Here is a 20,570-nt window from a genome sequence, read left to right as displayed (position 1 = left end):
GCCATCATCAGCATGCAGCCAGCATTTCCCCATTCGTCCTCAGCTGTGTCTCCCCCTCCTCCCAACAACCCTCCCTGCTTGGAAACAAAGGCACCAAAGTTGAATAGCTGCAAAAAGGGACCGATGCAAAGAAAAAAAAGGGCAACAAGCCCTGTTGCCACAGCAACCAAGCCCAGCATCCCTGCCTGGATGCAGATAGGCTTCCTGGATGCCTGCAGAGATCTGTGTAATTGAGGAATCACCTGGGCACCCACCTGGCCGAGCCGGGCTGGTAGTGATAGGGGATCGGCCTGACCCTCTTTACAGATCGGGGCCGAGCAAAATGTCATGTCACGCGGTCTCCAACCGAGGAGCTCTCACAGGGGCAGAAGAGGCTGGGAAGCCTCCCTTCCCAAATCAGAAGGGTACATGAGGATGTTGAGCACCATGTGGGCTGAGAAAAACTCCTGGCATCTCACCCAAGTTTTGCAGGCAGGGAAGGTTAGCACTTTGAGCACGGGTCTGGGAGCCAGGACCTCCTGGGGCAGTGAGGCACAGGGGCCAGGAGCTGGCAGCTCAGAGGTGATAACCCTACCTGTGATGCTGACACCGCTCTGTTAAGCTAGGCCAGCCCCTTCCCCACCCCGCACTCGATGTGCATGCCTGTGAAACGGGGACAATCACAGCTGCCCAGGCTGCGTTTCAGGAGTCAAACAATCTCACAGTCCCGGGGGCAGTACCAAGCCCACTGGAGCACTGCCCCTCACTGCTGGGGTTTAAACCGGACAAGTCTCCACCCGCTGGGTCCCAGCTCTGCTTCCTACCTCGCTTGAAACTTATTACGCTGCGCTGAGACCCGACTGCTGCGTTTCCTGTTACCTGCCCTTTGTTTAGGGCTCCCCTTCGATCCAGGCCATGGGAAAAGATGAGCGGCACATGGGAGGTGGCAGCTCTGGCCACGGCATTTGGGGGTCACAGACAATGTCCACAGCAATGAAGAATCTATGATGATTCCCCTGGGCCATGAGAGGGGAAGCAGGCTGGAGGTGGTCTCATCTGGTTTGGGAGGGAGCCTGAAGGACCCCCAAGGCCAATGGATGCAGCGGTAGAAGCCAAAAGGCCAATCCTGCAGTTAGTGGCAAAGCTTTCCCCAGGCCCAAGGAAGAGTCTGCTTCAGCCAGATGAGCCCGAGACCTCACACCGCGATTAGGAGTGGCGAGCTCCTCCGGCACCTTTGAACAGCCCTGCTCTTGGATAGCTGGATAACCTGCCAGATGCTCCTGACACCACAGACAGCACTGGAGCCATGAGGGTGTGAAGTGTGATGGGAGGAAGGGCTTGACCTCTTTCCTAGTGACAGCAAAACCCCGAGGCAGAAAGTCCCCGGGTTGTGCAGGAGAAGGGCGGCATGGGCTTGGGTGAAAGCAGATTCTGGGCTGGGAAAGAGAGAGCTGCTCCTCCCGCAAGGGCGCAGAGACAGCCACCTTCTTCCCCAAGCTCCAGCCTCTTTGCCGCTGCCAAAAGTTGCTCAGCTGTTAATTCTGATGAGCTGAGTCAGCAGAACAAGCTTGGAGAGAGAGAGACGCATCAAAGCATGTAGGCAGGAGAGAGGGAGCCAGAGGAAAATAGAGAGTGCGAGAGAATTAAATCAAAGAACACATGCAAACAAGCATTCAAAGAGCACGAGCGAGCAGAGCAGGACGCAGACTGGTGAGACGTCACAGCACGCGAACCAAGAGTCCACAACCAGGGGACTGAGTGTCTGGGACTCCTGGGTTCAATCCCCACTTCTGGTGTTCAGTGGGTTAAAGCCGGAGCACCCCGTGTCTCGGCTTTGCCCCCGTCCTGATGTCTGACCTTAAGCAAGTCTCTCCGCTGTTCTGCAATTCAGTTGCCCCATCGGTGGCACGGGGTAGGTAACATCTCCCAAGAGGACTGCGTGTTTATAATGCTCGGTGCCAGTGCTAAGCACTGTCGTTACGTTGGCTCTGGCGTCTGGCTTGGACTGCTCCTGCCCAGCATGGGCTGACAATTCGGATGAGTGCACAGCCAGGCGACACGGGGACCAGGAGCCCCCGTGCGGGTGTCTGCGATGCCGTCTGACACACCGGCTGGTCGCTGCTGCACCCCAGCTGGAGCAGGAGCATTGATGTTTCAGGGCACAGGCTTGCTTGTCTACAATGTTTGCTCATGAATTGAGTTCCCAGGCAGGGTTGTGTGCATCGAAAGGCTATTTGTCTTGAGATACAGCCATCAGGAAAGTCACAGGATGACAGGGAGACTCTGCACACACAGCCAGCAAGAATCAGACAATGCAGAAGAGGTTGGCAAAGTTTCCGTTCCCTCTCTAGTCTCCAGCAACGCTACCGTTGACTTCCTCCACCCACATCGGGCCGCGAGGGGCTCCCAGTCCGGTGTCACACCCTTCAGTTCCAAATGTGACTTTTGGTTCATCTGCCGCCCCCCTCATTTATCAGAGATTTTTCATCTGCGCCCAAGTTTCTTCAAACGCTGGTAGGAGAGAAGCGCTGAGTGCGCAGAGAAAGACACTGCTCCTGCCCCTAACACAGAGGGGCAAGGTTAAAAGGTGATGGGACAGCAGAGATCTGCAAGAGGAATCGGTATCCACCATGGCTGGAAAGTAGGCAGCCACAACCGAAAAAGAAGAAAGGCTGCAGGACAAGGGGGGGGAAAAAAGCCAGGAGCAGGTTTGATACAGAGCAGGGGAAGAAGAGGAGCAGGGTTGCACTTACAGGAGGCCAGCGTCGGGAGGGGCAACACTGGTGAGGAAGCATGACCTCGGAGACATCAGATGAAGATGTAAAATAGCTGGGTCTTGAACACTGGCAACTCTGCAGGGTTGTACATTTGGAGGGGGTAGACTGACACAGGTGATTGGGTCTAATTAATTAATTATTCACACTCAGATTGTAGCCCGAGTAGCATTCGTTTGCTGTACTGCTCAGACAGCAATAACTAACAACCCAATTCCCGTCTCATCCCCTCTGCCCTGCAGCGTGCCACAATCCCAGTCACCACCCTCTCGCGACCCCTCTTTCCCCTCTTCCAGCCAGGACTTTTCCCATTCCTCTTCCAGGACAACATCCCGAATAACAAAGCAGACAGAAATGCCCGTGAATGCAGAAGGGGAGTAGGGTTTTTGAACTCGAAAGCTTGCTTAATAACTATTGTCCAACTATTTGGGTTGGTCTAATAAAAGATATCAAATTCACCCAAGGAACCTTGTCTGCCTGTGAGTGCAGAAGGCACAGCTGGGAACACAGGGCCTGAATCTGTCAGGTGCTAAGTGCCTTCAAGAAGCTAAGAATAAGGTGGGTCTGGGTCCAGGACCAAGAACAGGCCCCCTCTGCTCGCTATTGCTGGTGAGGGCAGAAGGCTGCCCGGTCTGTAGCTGAACACAACTTCCGCACACTCGGAGGGGGCTGCAAGGCGTGGTGCACAGGACAGTCCCTTGGCATGCCACGTGGCTCCGCTGCACCCGATTTCACCGGGAAAGGCTCTTTCGCATGGCCCCCAGCATGAGCCAACCTCTTCTTTGAATGCAGTTGAAGCTGCAGCTGCCCATGCAGAGATGAGCCTGTGGCACCAAACCCAGCTCAGTACGGCTTGGTGGAAGTGATCCAAGCTGGGAGGAGGAAGGCAGAGGCAGCAGAAATTAACCTTTAAGAAAACCTCTTAAAAAGCCTCTGGCAGGTTTTTCCATCTTTCACTTAAAAAAAAAAAAAAAAGAAAGAAAGAAAGAGAGAGAGAGAGATGTTCCTGCTTCTCACATTGTGGAGAAGAAGAAAAAAAAAATCTTACTCCTTTCTTGGATTACTGCTTTTAAAGGCTTAATACAAAGGCAAACTCCGATGCAATGCTCCGGGAAAAGCCTGCCCCAGGGCTCATTCCAAGATAATAGGATATGAATTACAAACTGGATAAGCAGCACTAAGTAATACAGTGACACCAGAATCCCTTCAAAGTGTCTCCAGTGATATACTGAAGCCTGTAAGGGGCTTTTTCCATTCTGTGCAGCTGGGTATTTCCTAGAACAGCTCTGCTGTCGCTTGGGCAAACTCCCTGTAGTATTAGCTTGGGGCCGAGTAGAGAGAGAGAGTGCAAAGAGTGATAAATGGAGAGGGGGGGAACAATGGAAAGAAAGAAGCTGGGAAAGAAGAAAAAAAAAGAGTGAGCGAAGGGTGTATATGGCTGGATGGATAGATAGATAGAGTGCAGCAGCCTTGGGAAGGGAGACATGCATGGCTACATCATTTTCCTCAAGTAAATGATTTTCTGATACGAAACACAAACACCCCTGACAAAGCCCCTGGAGCTACATGCGGGGAAAACATGGCCAAATTTTTCATAACTATTTCAGCAGAAGGGAAGCAGCAGCCACAGGGACTCTAGGCAGGGGAACGCGTGCGTACGTCGCTGGAGCACAGGCGTCTTCTTCCACGTTATGCTCAAAACCTGCATGCATGTGGCTGCAAGGGGAATCCAAAGAGCAGCATAAACACCGCACTGAGCCAGCTTCTTCTAATCAAATGCATTAAATCATCAAAACCTGCTTGCAAGGAATAAATCGAGACACTAATAATAAAGCAGCCACTGATAAATTCTGGCTGTCCCCCCACGAGCGCGAGAAGCGAGGCAGGGTACGTTCCAGAGCAGCACCGCCGAGACCGAACGGACCAATCTGGTGTCAGATTGGGCAGCTGGGGACTCTCCCGATCAAAACCGAGATCCTCCTGTTCCCCAAAACCCCACCCCCTGCCATATAAATTAATGAGAAATCTCCATCAGCTGCCAGCAGTACAGGGTTTATGACACACAGCGGGGCAGTTCTGCTTCCATCCACTGGAGATCAATGATAACTTGCACACTACCCAATTCATCACAAATTACTGATTAAAAAACCAAAAAAAACCAAAAACCAACTGTACAGGCACGCTCTCTCATTACATCGTCTCCCATCAGCCAGCACTGACACCGAGACGCTGCTACAGGGCTCTCGGTGCAGTCTGCTCTCCCCTGCCGTACCCCACAATGACGGGGACCCTTGATGACGCTTCAGGTACTGAAAAGCCCTTGGATACATCTCAAACCCAGGGCCGTTCAGAAGTGCACATGGAAGCAATCAAGGCTTGTACCCCAATGCCAATGCCAGCCTCATTTCTCTACTGAGGACCATCAGGAAGAGGTGGTCGTACTGCCTGCTGCTGGAAAACCCAATAAATAGGCCATGACTGACAAAACAGCCCTTCCACCAGCCGGGCATTAGGAAATGGCTGGCTTGGAGGTACAGATTGCCATTGTTAGCAACAAAAATATAATACTTCACAGGCTAATGGGAAGCTTTCACTGTGGACCTCAAACCCCTTAATTTACATATCAAAGCGACTAGGTATTCATTCATAATAATAATAATAATAATAATAATACACTTAATTCTCAATTTATGAGATGTGCCAATTACCCTGCTTCTCAGATGGGCAAACTGAGGAACAGAGAGGAGGCAAAAGTTGCCCAGTGGCAAGGTAGAGTTAGAGGGAGAGGCTATCATTGAACCCTGAAGCCCTGGTTTATGCTCCAGGTAAAGGCCAGCACTGCCTTGCACGCGACACGGCGCCAGGGAAAGCAACACCCAATTCAGTGACTGCCGAAACCGCTCCTTGCCACCCATGCCACACAGAAACATGGCACAGATCCCAACCCAGAGCCTGTTTGAGAGCCCAGGGCTGCAAGGCTGAGATTGTGAGGCCACAGCTGGAGCGCGGGGTCCAGTCCTGGGCACTGCACTTCAGGAAGGACGTGGATGAGCTCGAGAGGGTCCAGAGAAGGGCCACCCATGTGATTAGGGGGCTGGAGGATAGGCCCTATGGGGATTGACTCCAGGAATTGGGTCTGTTCAATCTGAGTAAGAGCGGGCTGAGAGGTGGCTTGCTAGCCGCCTACAAGCATGTCGGGGCTGAGCACCAAGATCTTGGAGAGCAACTCTTCAGGAAGGCACCCCAAGGAAGGATGAGGACCAATGGGCACGAGCTAATGGAGGGTAAATTCAGGCTGGACATAAGAAAGAAACTTTTTCTTTCACCAGAATCTGGAACACTCCCAGCGTCGGTGGTGCAGTCGCCATCCTTGGAGGTGTTCAAGAAGAGGCTGGACAAGCACCTCGTTGAGTTTGTCTGAGCCCCATAACCCCCTGCCCATGGCAGGGGACCGGACTCGATGATCTTGCAGGTCCCATCCGGTCCCTCGCTTCTATGACTTGTCCAGGTCTACTCCAAGAGCAAACACATGCATCGATTCTCACATTACTTCCACTGCCCCAAAGCAGGTACAGGCTACGGGTGTGGGTTGCATATCATGGAAACACTGCCACCGCTGCCTAACCGATTAAAGGATATAAACATTAACAGAGAGGGCTGGAGAGGAAATATAAGGAGGCAGACGCAAGCACCTGACCTGGAACAGGGCCTAGACACTGACCCTTGTGAAAAGTGCCAGAGACATTTAAGAGCCAGGCAGACAAAGCTTTGGCTGGGATGAGATAGTTGGGGCTGGTCCTGCTCCCCCCCGCCCCGAACGTGGAGAACCGCAGAACAAGGGAGCGCCGCAGTCCGGGCTGGGTGACGCGGGATAGGGGCACCCAGCCTGGCGCAGGATCGCGTCCCGCAACCCAAACACCAGAGAAGTCCGACCGCGTTCCCCTACCAGCGCCACGACAGAGCCCACTCTCAAACAAATGGTGCCGGTGCCCTCCATTGAATTTATTAGCCAACTTTCAAAATGTGTAGTACCGTATAATTTGGAGCTGAACCCAGCGAGAGCGGGAGAGACACCTATCATAGAGCTCTATTGTGCATTGGATCCATGTGTCAGCATGAAACAAACACTGCATAGTACAGAGGGAGATGACAAAGCTCAAGTGAGTGACTGGAAATTATATTCCACTGATACAGGGAGCGTCTGTGGGTCTATTTATGTTTCTCAGGCTTGTCATTTGTCTCGCTCACTCTCCTTGGATTTCGCCGGTGACATCTCATTACAGAAGCTTTTCCATGGGAAGGAGGCTATGGAGTGGGGCGCGGGGACCTGAGCAGGTCCTCATTTCCTCCAGGAGAGGTGCCACCGATTGAGATGCACTCATGGGGACAGTTCCCCAGGCTACCTCTGGGGAAGGGGAAATGGCACGGAGAATACACTGAATCCCTCGCCCGTCACGAATGTGCTAAAGATGCAAATTTTACAGCCTGGAGAAACAGCAAACAGAGAGAGCAAGGCTAGCTGGGGGGAGGGAGATCAAATACAAAGAACAGCGAGAACTTAATAGGGTCCTTCCTGAGCGTTGGGGCTGCCACGAGGCCACTCCACCTGAATTGAGACACAAGCCTCTAAGTCTGCTGCCTCTTGGCTCCAAAGCACAGGTGCCTCCCTAAATCCAGGGGGGGTTAAACCCAGCTCCTTGCCATCTGCTGCTAAGGCCCTTGATCAGGTCGTGGTTGAGCAGGAGCAGCCGACCCCAGCATTCCCAAGGTCTCGCGATTGCCCCAAAAAGTCTCCCAAAAAGTATGGCCCTCCTGGTTTTGGAGGACAAGCCAGAAAGAGGAACAGGCACAAAATGATGGTTGGAGCGGGGGAAAGCTCAGGCAAGATGCCAAACCTTAGCTTCTGTACATACCGAGGATGAATGCTTCACTCTACCCTTCCCATCTCACACGGCTCTCAGGTAGAGCCTCCCCCGAGCCAGGGGCTCCCACTCTGCTCTTAGTGTTGTAAGGATGCCCTTTCCAGCAAGGAGATTTCTTTATTCCAGGAAATACAGCATCAGCTTCTCCTGGGCTGCCAAGCCCAGCCACAGCCCCAGCCCCAATCCTAGCACCGCTCTTTCATTTGCTGCAGGTGCGCAAGTCCCTGGCCTGCATAGCCTCTGGATTCTGCAAAACCCCATGCATCAGCTTCAAAAAAAACCCCAAATAGGTTTGAGCCATCATGTATTAAAAAAATCCCTAGATATGGTGTGGGAGTAACTAATGTAGCCGTGTCTGCCTGAGTCGGAGAGAGCCTGAAACAACGGTTTAAGAGCAACCAGGTCCTCTGCTCATCTCAGTGTGGCGCAAAGTCCACAGCTTAATGGCAGCACTTTAATATTCAGTTAATGCTCGGTATTAACTATGCTGCTGCTGATTGTTTTAGTAAATGGAGCTGTGAAGGGAATGGAATTTGCCTTCAGAAAAGCAAATATCAACATCTAAGGGATTTATATTCCACTTGCAATCTCTTGGAAATAACATCCTGAACTTGGGAGGTCACACATGCTTTCCCATTACAAAGTGATTTTGTAGACACGCTCGTTTGCATCATTCTGCTGAATTAAGGCCACTGAAGACATTTTTGAGCAGGGGTCTTGCTTGGAGTAGGGGGGTTGGACTAGGTGACATCCCAAGGCCCCTTCCAGCCCTCATTTTCTATGAGTCTAAGACGCACAGATACCCACCCACCCAGAATCAGCATCGCGGTATCTCTATACCGCCTGCTCCCACTCCAGTATGACATCAAGTCCGCTCTGCTCCACACACCTCAAGGCTCCAGTTATAGCCAGGGTCTGCTCATCCCCAGGACTTGCTACAAAAAAATGCTAGGCAATACAAGGATCTGACTACCGTGTCCCCAGGCCAACCCCTCTGAATCTTGGGCACTGTGCATCTGCAGAAGGGCCTATACAAGAGCCACAAAAATGCCTGCCACGCAGCAATCTCATCATGGCACACAAGCCATTTAGAGGAGTGAAGGAAGCAGACCCAGCACATCCGCACTTGCCAGCCTCCCCAACATTTTTATGCAATGCCTGCTATTTGAAGCAAGCCAGCCCTTGTCAACTGCTCAAGAGGGACGGGCCTGTATAGCCCAGCCTCAGCTCTCCCCAAATCTTCCCTCCCTCCAACACATCACCCCCAAGAAATAGCCATTACGATGCAAGACTACTGCAGCAATCCCTCTCTCACACAAGGCCCACACGAAAGCCATCAAAGAGAACGCCTGCAACGTTTAAAGGAGCACCCCGCTACAGGGCATCTCAACAAAAATCTCCCATCCGGCCCAGCTGCATTCACAACAGGACTAGCCATGGACATGGCACGCCACGTACATCCACAAAACGTTCTCTCTCGGGATACAAACCCTAGATCAAGCAAGAAGTGCAACAGTCCCGACTGCCCCAGACACCAGGTCACTCCAAAGGCGCAGGATCAGACAAGAAAAAAACCAGGCACTTACTACTTTGAAGTCCTCCGGGGTGCATGCCTCTCCGCGGAAGAAGCAAGACAGCAGCATTTCCCGGATGTCATGCCCAGCACGGTCATAAAACTCCAGCATGTTGAAGGGCTTGGCCTTGTAGTTTCGGAAGTTGGCCTTGTCCTGCAAGATCTCCAGCTGCTTCTCATCAGCCATTTGGGTGTCGGGGATCTCATACCTGAGAGAGATGGGGCACAGAGACACTGCTCAGTTTTAGATGGAGGAAGCCTGCTCACACACAATTCGACTGGGTCCAGTCCAGCTCCCAGGAGCCCTGCTCGCTTCACGGGAGTTGTATCTGCATTGACTCTGGTGTCACTGGCAGGAGAAGGGCCCATTCGTTGACATGGCGGCTGCACGTAGAAGCAAAGGGCAGAATCTCACCTTGCATTACAGCAAGAAAGGAAGCAGCAGACAGCATCCAGACACCTCCAGCCCTGCCCCGGCTGCCCCACGGCAGCACAGGACCCGGCAACCTCCAGCACTGAAATACAGCCCTCTGCGAGGATGCAGCAACAGGCCTCCACAAAGCTGCCAAGTTTTTTTTTGCCAGCGTGTGTGACAACCTTTAAATATCATTTCATCAACTGACTTGCATATCTGCAAGCAATTTGCCTATAACGACCATCATCATACAGCACGCCCTGCCTCATTGCACAGCAGGGCTTGGGGCTGCATGCAGCTTTGGCAGGTGTTGGCTATCTGAAATGGAGAACAGGTGGCTGGCTAGGAGGGGCAGGTCTGGAGAGAAAAGCTGGGAAATCCCTGGGAGCAACAAGGGGCCTTGTGGGGCTGCGCAGGTGGAGGTTGGAGTTGCCCAGGGATGGTGAGATGGGGGTGGGAGACAACAGACACCTGTTGCAAGCCTTCTCCCACCTCTGCTCTCCTGCCCTTTCCTGACCGCAGTCCTCCAGGTGAGCAGTGGAAGGTAACCTGGAGGTAAACGGTACACCTGGCTGCTAGCTCTGCACCTGCTACAGGGGCCCCGTGGTGCAGGAAGGTGCAATTGCAACCACTCTCCTTCCCAGCTCTCTGGGATGCTTGAGCGTCAAGGGAGAAGCAGGCACTTTGCAACCCAGCCTCAAAACCTCCAACACCGAGCCCCAGCTGCATCCCCTCTGCCATATGACAGCCCAGCACCAAGAACCACAGCCACAGAGCTGAGCGGCAGCTAGCGACCAAGAGGAAATGAGGAAGAAAACTGCCTATTTGAGACTGCCTGGGGGAGACGGAGATTTAGGCAGGCTGGAAACGACCGGGGGAGCAGAGTTAAACATAATCCTTCTTAGCACCCATATGAAAAAAAAATCCCTTCTTGCCTGCCTTAGAGTTGGCCCTGCAGCCATTTTTGTGCCAGTGGGAGCTTCCCCGTTTGCTTTGGCAGGAGCAGGGTGGGCGCAGCACAGCAGCAAGCAAACGGATGTGGATTGAAATCTTCCAGGACACTAACTGGTGCTCACAGAACGGATCAGACCCATTCTGCAGCCAGGTGTGGCTTCCTATTTGTGATTAGGCTGCACACCGCGTCCACCAAGTCATTACAGCAACAACCAAGGTATTACCCTGAAACACAGGCCCTTGTCACTTGAACTAATGAATCTCCGTTAGCTCTCAGCTCTACAGGGCCTAGGACAGGGAGTTGAGCAGTTGTGATTACATCCAATAGGTATCCATGTACACACCAGTTCACACACATGGGGTATGCGTGCACACTAAAGGTAGTGGCCACTGTTGCATTACGCAGTGACGTGCGCGCGGGCACTGCTGCCACTCACATTTTCCTACTAACAGAGGTTGGACCCTGGCAGCCAGCACAGCCCAGGTGCTGGACAACAGTGGGGTGCATGGGAGCGGAAAGCAGGTACTTCACGGGATGAGTGCATAGCAGTTCACAGCCCCACACCAACATATGGACTTTATGCAAACATGGGAAAAGACCAGAGCGCCGGGGCCCATACTGAGGTATGGCAGAGGCCTCCAGGACTCTTTTCGAACACAGCGTGAATGTGAAGTCAGCACATTATGGGCTGTCCCTCACCCTCCCACCCCAAGCTGGTGAACAAAGCATCATCTCCCTAAGTCCTGATAACTGCGTGATTGCCATCTCCCACCACCTTCCCCCCGCTGTGCCTTGGCTCTGCTTACTCAGGCCATTTGTTCTGTGACCGAAGAGGGCTGCCGGCACGCCCAGGTCTATCAGCCAAGTAGCTCTGGCACGGGGGCCTCACTGTGACAAGTGGCTGGATTGCAAGACCACTTGGGACCCTGCTCAGCATCGTCCTCTGTCGGCAGGGATCAGCGAGAGCCCGGGCCATTCAGCCGCAGCTGTTTGCTTCATCTGGGTTGGGCCACCCTGCGCCAGGGCTGCGCTTGCCCCATTGCACCCTGCACTCATACATGCACGTGTACACAAAGGAAACCTTGTTACACCAGCCCTAGCACAGCGTGCCGGGGGTGCCCGCAGTCAGTGTGCCACCATGTCCCCTCTCCAGCTATACGTATCGGCAGCATCTATCTGTTCCCATGGGGACTCCCATGGTTGAATGCAAGAGGATGGCCATGAATGTGACTGTGGGCATTCAAGAGCAGGCAGGCCTGCAGTGCAGGGGGCACTGCTGTACGTGCAGAGAATGAGATTACATTGGGTCTGAATACTTATAGCACTCCACTGGAGCATGAGACGGACAGAGGGGTGTCCAGGGAGAGACCCATGTAGCATGTGTACAGGCACGGGGTGCACACAAGACACCATGCAGATGAGCCTACGGCCTAAATACCATGTCTGTGGGCACCCCGTGCCTGTTGTAGGCAGCACATTCAGATGAATGGCGCTGTCCTGTCTGGTCTAGACGGGCAGTGCTGGGCTCATGCAGTGCCCTTGGGGCTCGGTTGCCTCAGACCCACCTGTTATTGAGCAGAGCCAAGAGCTCTCCAGCATGGTACAAGTCATTCTTTGTCACCCGGCTGAAGCGAAACTCATTGAGGTTGCAGAAGGTAATCGCAGGGAAGTTCAGCCTGGTGGTGGCCACCTCATCCAGTTTGGTAACATGGGGGTACAGGAAGTAGTACTGGATCCTCTCTGTGCAGACAAAGGCCAAGAGGGCCATGGAGCCCAGGAAGCAGAGAGTCCACATAATGCGTTTCAAGGAAAGCCTCTCGTAGGAGAAGATGTGGGACAGGCCATGAAGAGTGGAGCTGCTGGCAAAGGCCTGGATGCTCACTGGGTGGCCGTTGTCCACCTCCTCCTCGTCCACTTTCAGGTCCATCATGGTCAGGGCTGAGCTGAGGAACTGGCCACTCTGCAAAGAATAGAGGAGCCCCTTAATGCTGACCAGCCACCTGGACGGACCGACCCGAATGCTGCTGTTTCTCCCAACCCGGCAGGGCCCCAAACCGTGGCAGAGCTGCCGTAGGGTGCTAAGACGGCAAAGAAAGCGAAGGCGCAGAGGCCCCAACACACACGAGCCCCAAGGAATGGATTGAACGATGGCGCTTTAGGGGAAGAGACTTGCAGCTGCCCCAAATGATCCGCTGCCCTGGGGTTTTCATCAGGTCCTTACCCCTCCCAGCCCTGATTTCTACACCTGGCACCATGGGGCCGGTCACCAGCACTAATCACCTTGCTCCCCCCAAACCACCCTTTCGCAGGCTTACTGGATCCTCCCCCTTTCCTCCCCCTCCTCCCCCCCGCATGGCACTAGCATGTCAAGAAAGAGACCCGAGAACCAAGAATCCAAACCTGAAGTCAGGGCCAGCGTCCGCAGCCGCGTCCCCTCGGATCCGGGAAGACTGGTCCTGGCAGCAAAGGGACTCGGGGTCCCTGCACACAGGCAGACTCTCTCTGCCTCTCCCTGTCTGGAGGAGAAGGAGAGAGCCAAGGAGATGCGCTCGTGGAGGGATGCAAGAGCCACAGAGACCACTGTCTGGAGAAAAACCAGAAAGAGGGAAGGAAGAAATAGCAATCGCCCCTCTAGTACCTGAGCGGGGAGGGTGTAATCCAGTGGGCGCCGGGATCTGCTCACTGCCGCTGCTCGGGGAAATCAAAGGAGATCATAGCTGGAAAGGATGCAGCTGAAGGGAGAGAAGAGCGATACAGAGAGAGGGGGAGAGAGAGCGCGGGCAGCAAGCCTGTCTCCCTGCCAAACACATGGATACCTCCCCTTGTGGCTTTCTGGAAGCTGGTTATTCCTTCAGATGCAAAATCCGTGTGAATTCATGGTCTCCATGCTGGCGGGGCCCAGAAGGGTGAGTGGTGGTGGACCGGGTGCTGCAGGGGCTCGGGGAGACTGTCTGTGTGCGTGTGCGCGTGTGAGAGAGAGACAGAGCAGGGAGAGGGAGAGGGAGAGGGAGGAGGAGGAGGAGGAGGAGGAGGAGGAGGAGGAAAGCAGCTCGGAGGTACCGAGGCAGCGATTGCAGTCTGGCTGTGCTGTGCTGGCTGGCAGAAGCTGTTGATGCTGATGCCGTGTGCATGTGGATAATGTGTGCGTGCACCTCCCATCCCCCTCGGCTGTCTCAGATCAATGCTCTGCTCCTCGCTGAGCTGAGCCCACCGCCTGCCACCGACACTCTTTCACGCACCCCCCCAGCCATGTCTTGGCCAGCCAACTACCCCGCATTGGCTGGGGAACGCACAGTGTGATCTAATAAGACATCGCCGCCGTGCCTTCCCTTGCAGGAGTCTCGAGCACAATGCTCCAACTCGTCCTAACCACAGGGACGCAGCCTGGCTTGTAACAGAAGCATTATTGTGACCAGAGCAGCCTTAAGAGACCAGTGACCCGAGTCTAAGAAGAAGCTGAACATCCTCTTGTTCAAGGCCCTCTCGCCCCTCAAGGCTAACGAGACAATGTAGAGTCGCTTCTCTCTTGATCGGTCTCTCCCTTGCCCTATACTTCCATGCAAGGTGCAGGAAAAACACCACCAGCCAGAAGGCAGGTGCACGTTGCATGGGTGTCCAAGACCATGCGAGGTGCATGGGAGTGGAGAAGTGAGCCCATCCCCTCGCTCTGCGCATTCAATCGTTTCTCCAGCAAAGTATTTTCCCCTTATCCCTGCCCCCCGCTTTCCTGTAGCCTGCAGAACCTTGCAAAATAGTCCTAATGATGTTCTGCCTGGCTAAAAAACCTGCTCCCTGTCCTGACCAGGAGGATAAGAGCAGAGAAATAAAAGTCCCAAGATGGTTTTGCTCACCTATAAAAAAAAAAAGTTAGATTTGCCTTACGTGAGCGGACAAGAGGAGCTCTGCAGAGGAAGAGGCTTGGTGCAAGCAGGGGTTTGCAGCCGGGATTCCTCCGTCCTGCTTGCGCCGGTAACAGCTCAACCACTCCGCGTAGAGGACTTGAAATAGTCTTTTGCGGCCTACCGTGAGCTGCAGATTCTGGTTTTTACGTTCTTTTTCCTTTGTGCAGAGCCCAGCAGCCATTTTGTTCTTCACATTGAGACACACACACACTGCGCTCTCGAAGTCGCACGTCTGCAAGCGGTGCTTTGCCACTGACCTTTACCTCTCTGGAACCGTCCCCTTCCCAGTGCTAGGACCGGGCCTCTGCGTTGTGTGCCGGCCAGCCCAGCACTTCCACCGCTTGGAGACTGGCTTCCTCACTGTGGCTCGTTCATTAGGTTGAGTGCAGAGACTTCACCTTTTTGATAGCAAGGCAACTAGCAGATGCTTTCAGTGACCCCAGACCGCCTGTTTGAAACAAGCCAGCATTCATTAGGCAGCCTGAATAGAGTATTTTAGGGTCCCAAGGTTAAAATGGAAAGGCCAGTAGCAGTGGCAGCAGGGCCGGGCACTGCCGGGCAGCATAAGCTGGGAGGAGGGCACTGAGGGCTGGGCCAAGGGCAAGGCGGCAGTGCCCAGTGAGAAGGTGGCAGAGCTGGACAGCTCTGGCCTGTGCACCAAGTACTTCGCCATCACCACCAGTCTGCTGGGGCTGGAGGCCAAGCTGTAGCCGCTGCCACCACTGCTGAGGATGAGGGTGCAAGCGGCTGGGTGGAGACGCCCTGCCACTGGGGCTGGGCTTCCTGCGTGGGCAGCCCTGCCCGCTGCCCACCTGTCCTGCCATGCTGCACTGAGCCCCTGCCACCCAGCACCAGGCCAGCATCTCGGGTGAGTGGACACGCATTGCCCCGTGATAGCCCACAGGGTCCCCTGGCAGTGCCATCCACAGCTACTGGGACACATGTGCCCCTCACACACGCACACCTGCTCCTCCCCACCCCTAACCCCTCCGCATACAGTACTGGTGACTGGGGTGGGGGTGCACCAAAATACAATTTTGCCCAGGGTACCATATTCTTGAAGGCTGGCTCTGGAGGTAAGGACACATTTTGTTCGTACTGAACTTGCCACCTGGGCTTGCCTTCTTGAAAGGACAGTAGCCAACAGGTCATTTATTTATTTAGCCAATGCAAATCCACAAAGCCAAGCAATAGCAGGAGTCACAAGACTAGTACAATAAGGGGCCAGATCCTTTGCACTACTGGGAAGCCTGGAATCGCTCCAGATCATTTTCCCCTCTTCATGCCCTCCTAGAACCAGGACTACCTTTGATACGACTACCCCATTAGGGAATAGTCACATATCGAGAGGTGGTAAACGCAAAAGATGGAAAAGTGCACTGTCCCTTAGCCTTTCTCCAACCAAGAAGTACCCACCAGGCAGTGAGGACTAGGGTTTTGAAAGTACTTGGGTTTTGAAATACTTGGGGGCTAGGGTTTCGAAACTCTATACTTTCTCTGGAGGTTGCAACATTACGGTATTTTTATAGGAGCTACCCCGCCACGAGCAGCCCCATCACGTTGCCGCCAGGCCCCCCAGTTGGAGGCAGTTTATAGTCATGCCCAGGACCAGCGTGCAACCTATCCAAATTGGTGTTCGGCTACCTGAACAATTTGCACAAGCCTTATTCAAGTGTGAAGCTGGGCATTTGCAGGTGCAAGTCCCTGATTTTTAAATGCAGCAGCACACAAGCTAAGTGTGCAATGGCATACACACACGAGCCTTCATGCCGGTAACAGTCCCCTATGCATCGCAGTCTCCCTCTGGACAACGACACTTTCTTGGTGTAGACACCAAACATGTTCAAACCCCTGAACAAGCAGGTGCACTGCTGAGTATGCCACACTCTAGTCTTCATGCTGTAGCTTTAAAAGCCTAGTGTCAACGGCGCCTGTCCTCTTCCTTTAGTCCTAATGGTTTGCTGCATGCTTTGGCAAAGCTAGCCGACTCCCAGGCCATAGCTGGAGCTCCATCCTACCAGTGTCTCATCCAACCATGGCTCTCCAAAGCCACTGAATAATTGCAACTAACTGTGGTAAGGACAAGATACTTGGGTTATTTCCCTGGGATGTCAGTCACAAAAATGGGATTCGACATCAGACTGATGCAAACCAGCAGGGGTGAAAGTGGATTAACCGCTCATGGTGCATTAGTTGCAAGCGGAGGGTAGGACCCAGGCTGTACATACTACACAAAGGCCTGATGGAAGATCCTTTGCAAAAAAAAGGCGGAGGAGTGGCGCCCTGCCCATCACCAGCATGAAGTGACGGTGATATGTCAGCGTGTGAAGCTTTAACTGCTACACATAGGAGACTAGTCTTTTGATCCAGGCATCTCTCACTACTGAAAACAGAAGTCATGTAATTGTTCTCAGCGGAGTTTCACTTGTGCAAACCGGGGAAGCAGGCCTCATTGCTCTCCTTACGTTCTAATCCAACCCGTAGGAGCACGTGACTGGGACACATATTAACAAGCACTCGCTTTCGTGGTACAGGCCCTCAATACATTTCTCCCTCTTGGTCGGACCGAGCAAAGTTTGCTAAAGTTCAAAGCATGCTGCAAGGGCTGTCCGTCTGGTCAGGCTTTTCCCAAGGTAGCCTGTTAAATGCAGTTTGTCTTCGCTCCAGATATGCTCAGGACTCTACTGTTGAACTTGCAATACGTCTCACGCCTTTCCAACCAAGAATTTCAATGCCCTTGACAGGCTCCTGGGAGGTAGGGAAGTATCATTTAATTTTATAGATTGGCAGTGAGTGATGGTGTGTGATTTACTCCAAAGGTCAAGCAGTGAGCCAGTTTCAGAGCTAGCAAAAGCACGCCGGGGGTCTGGTTCCCGGTCTGAGCTCTAACCACTAGGATAAATGATGAGCAAACTTTCTTTAGCATGGCAGAAAATACAAACAAGTATATCCAAGCAACAGCAAGTGCTGAAATACAAGTATGCAGAAGAAAAAAGTTGCCATGTGAACTGCAAGAATGATGGACAATCTATTTTGGGATGCAGCAGCTTTCAAACTTTTATTCTATCAAATCCCAATCTGTTCTTAGCTGAAATCAATGGGGCTAATGAAAAATGCAACGGCACTGAGTGTGCTCCAACCAGCCCCATGCGCGATAAGTAAAAGTGTTCATGTGAGCATAACATTTCGGTTATATCGTGTACTGATCCTGTGCCTTTGCCCTCCACAACCTTCTGTGAACTCTTGCTCTTTGGCCCGCGTGACCTCCTCCCTGCTGCCTTCGATCCATTCAGACCACAGCCTTGCACCCTGCACTCTCGCTCCCACCAAGACTCCAATTTATAAGTGTTTCCATTGCCTCCCTGCTCACTTCAATGCCTCTTCCTTGCCCTGAGGGTGCTTCCCTGCTCAGCCCAGCGTACACCTGCCACTTGGGCTCTTCCTGTACCTTTTTCCATTCTCCCCACCTACCAAATGCCTCCCTGGGTCAATACACCAGGCCACACATCTCTCTTCCTTCCAACTGCCCCTCAAAAGCAACCTCTTCCACGATGCCAATGCAGAACTTAGCCAGCCCATTCATTAAGGCAACCGGGCATCCCAGAAATGCACTACGGTAGTACTGCAGCTTTCTCCCTCTCCCTGCCCTGCACACTTTGGCTGTGGTTGTGATCATCCTTGGTCAGGAGCAATCGCTGCCGACCCCCTGCATGTATGCCTCTTGTCAGCCTGGATGGTAAAGCAAGGTCAGCTGTGTGACTTTGTGCGTCTGTCCCACATCCAGCACAAAGCGACACTTAGGGGCTGACGGTGCGGGGAAGCCTGAGCAGAGACAAAGGCTAAATGGAAACCAGTCCACCCTTGCATCCAGCTGCAGCCTCCATATGACTTACTCCCTGGATCCCATGCCACATCTGCAAGGCGGAGAGATGGTTCAGCCACTGGCGATAGATTAGGAACCTTTCCCAGGACAGAAGTCACAAGTTTAAACCACTGTAAATCAGGGATTTCTGCAGCTGCAGGATGGCGAAGCAAAGTGCAAGCTTTCCTTGCGTTTCTGGCAGACGGTGGAGTCAGGGTTTACAGACGGCACCAGCCCTGCCTTCACCTTCCTCTTCCTCTTCTCCACTTTGCGCAGGAAGCATGATGCTGAGGCTGGGAGAAATGGCAGTTGTCCCTATATTAAGTTCTCTGGTGAAAATACAGAGGAAGACGTGCCACCAGGATAAGGATAACACTGTTTATCCTCTTCTCTCTTGCTGATTTACTGTCATATTTCTGTGCACAGGCAAGTCGCGCTCTGCTGTACTTTCACTGAGAGTAAAGCCATCAGTACTTGCAAGAACAGAAGTGTAAGAACATGGGACTGGCTGTTTCAGGCCAGCAGGCACACACACACATACATTTAAAAAAAAATATAAATATATTTCTATATGTACATGCATGAATGTAGAAGCCCTCTCCTGGGTAGGCTCCAAACTGCTCAACTGTGTTCAACAGATCCAATTCCTAGTAGCTAATGGAAATTTTTCTTCAGATGCATGTGGCTTTGGAGTAGGATAACCTATGCTTTATCCCTGCTGCCGCCACGGTAAAACCAACCCCTAGAAGAAGTGTTAGGCGGCCTTCTACAAGCTGGCTAAACTCAACTGTCCCTTAGCACATGGGGTGGCGGGGGTGGTTGTAGCCGTGTTGGTCTAAGGACATAGGCAGATGAAGTTCTTTGGGTAAATGTGATATCTTGTATTAGACCAACTCAATAGTTGGAAAAATTGGTCTTTGCAAGCTTTCGGGTACAAACTCCCTTCTTCAGGCAGAGGGAGAGCTTGCAGCTTTGCTTGCAACCTCCCAAGGCATTCCCCCTTCCATGGAGCATATGAATCTTTGGGAAGAGAACGGCAGAGGGAACATATGGATAAGAAGCATGGACATTTTTTGGAAAAATGTATGACTCAACTTACTAACTTCATATTGTTACTCAGTGTAAGAACATAAGCAATGCCATACTTGGCCAGACCAATAGTCCATCTAGCCCAGTATCCTGCTTCTGACAATGGCAGTACTGTAGTAGACGTTTTAGAGTAAAACAAGGATTTTGGGGGGGATGATATATTCTAACTGAGCCAATCGCATACTTGAGATAAGCATTCACTGTGTCCGAATAGCTGAATTTCTCCTGTAGGACAGGGGAGTGAGGAATGGATACTGGTTAACTGGATGCGTGGGTGGCTGTGATTCATCAAGGACTGGCCACACATTAACGCAATGCCCTGGAAGAGATAATGGAAGACATAGACATACTTTTAACTGCTAGTAGCCAAGGGAAGGAGAACAGCTGTAGCACATAGATTAGATTATGATTTGATTTGTATTAGATGGTTTAGATTATGATTTGTATTAGATGGCTTGGATAGGGATGATCCTGCCCCAGGCAGGGGGCTGGACTAGATGACCTTCGGATGTCCCTTCCAGCCCGGCTCCTCTATGACCCTATGATCCTGCTTGGTAGATGTGCTTGGTGATGTCTTTTATGGACTGACTTTGGGAAGGACGTTACACAAGCTGTTGAGCACATAATGCTTTTCCTCAGGTCTGTCAAAGAAGTAGATACATCCAAAGCTAAAGATTAGAACAATCATTTTTGTTTAACCCCATTATAGCAATGAAGTAATCACTTAAAAAGTGGAAACGGGCAGCAAGCCTGTGGAGCAAAAATACATTATTAGATATAGTTATAATCTAAATACAGAACAGTTTAAGTCAATAAATCTAATTATGTAAAAGAATAAGGGTACTCAAAAGGGTAGTGGGCTGTTACCACCGGTGGGGGCACAGAGACATTCAAAAGCCAAGGGAGATGGTGAGATGCGACAGGCTATAAAGATGCTGTCTGGGTTAAGTCCATGGTTTTTGGTGTCCAGTGAAGTTGTCATTTTTTATTCCCAGGCCAGTCTTTGGAAGATCTGGTGTAGGCCGCTCTCGAGTACAAGAACTGTGGGGTCAGAGAAGGAGAACGTGGCCTGCAAAAGTGTTTTCTCATTGGTAACGGC

At 52.4% G+C, this 20,570-nt stretch overlaps 1 protein-coding gene across 1 annotated transcript in view; it reads right to left on the bottom strand.

Annotated features, from left to right (window-relative positions):
• ASIC1 (acid sensing ion channel subunit 1) overlaps positions 1-13,672 on the bottom strand; it is a 64,653-nt gene extending 50,981 nt beyond the window's left edge. Inside the window, exons 1-4 of the mRNA XM_019497575.2 lie at positions 13,257-13,672; positions 13,019-13,134; positions 12,184-12,578; positions 9,262-9,457 (exon numbers count right to left, since the gene is read on the bottom strand). Of these exons, the coding sequence (XP_019353120.1) occupies positions 9,262-9,457; positions 12,184-12,548 (561 nt within the window). The 5' untranslated portion in view covers positions 12,549-12,578; positions 13,019-13,134; positions 13,257-13,672. The remainder of the gene's footprint in view (positions 1-9,261; positions 9,458-12,183; positions 12,579-13,018; positions 13,135-13,256) is intronic.
• Positions 13,673-20,570: the final 6,898 nt, after the last annotated feature.

Source organism: Alligator mississippiensis, chromosome 15 (assembly GCF_030867095.1).
Source record: "Alligator mississippiensis isolate rAllMis1 chromosome 15, rAllMis1, whole genome shotgun sequence".
In the NCBI taxonomy this organism is placed as follows: Eukaryota; Metazoa; Chordata; order Crocodylia; family Alligatoridae; genus Alligator; species Alligator mississippiensis.
Note: the sequence above shows the minus strand (reverse complement) of the source record. Positions and strands in the feature narration are given on the sequence as shown.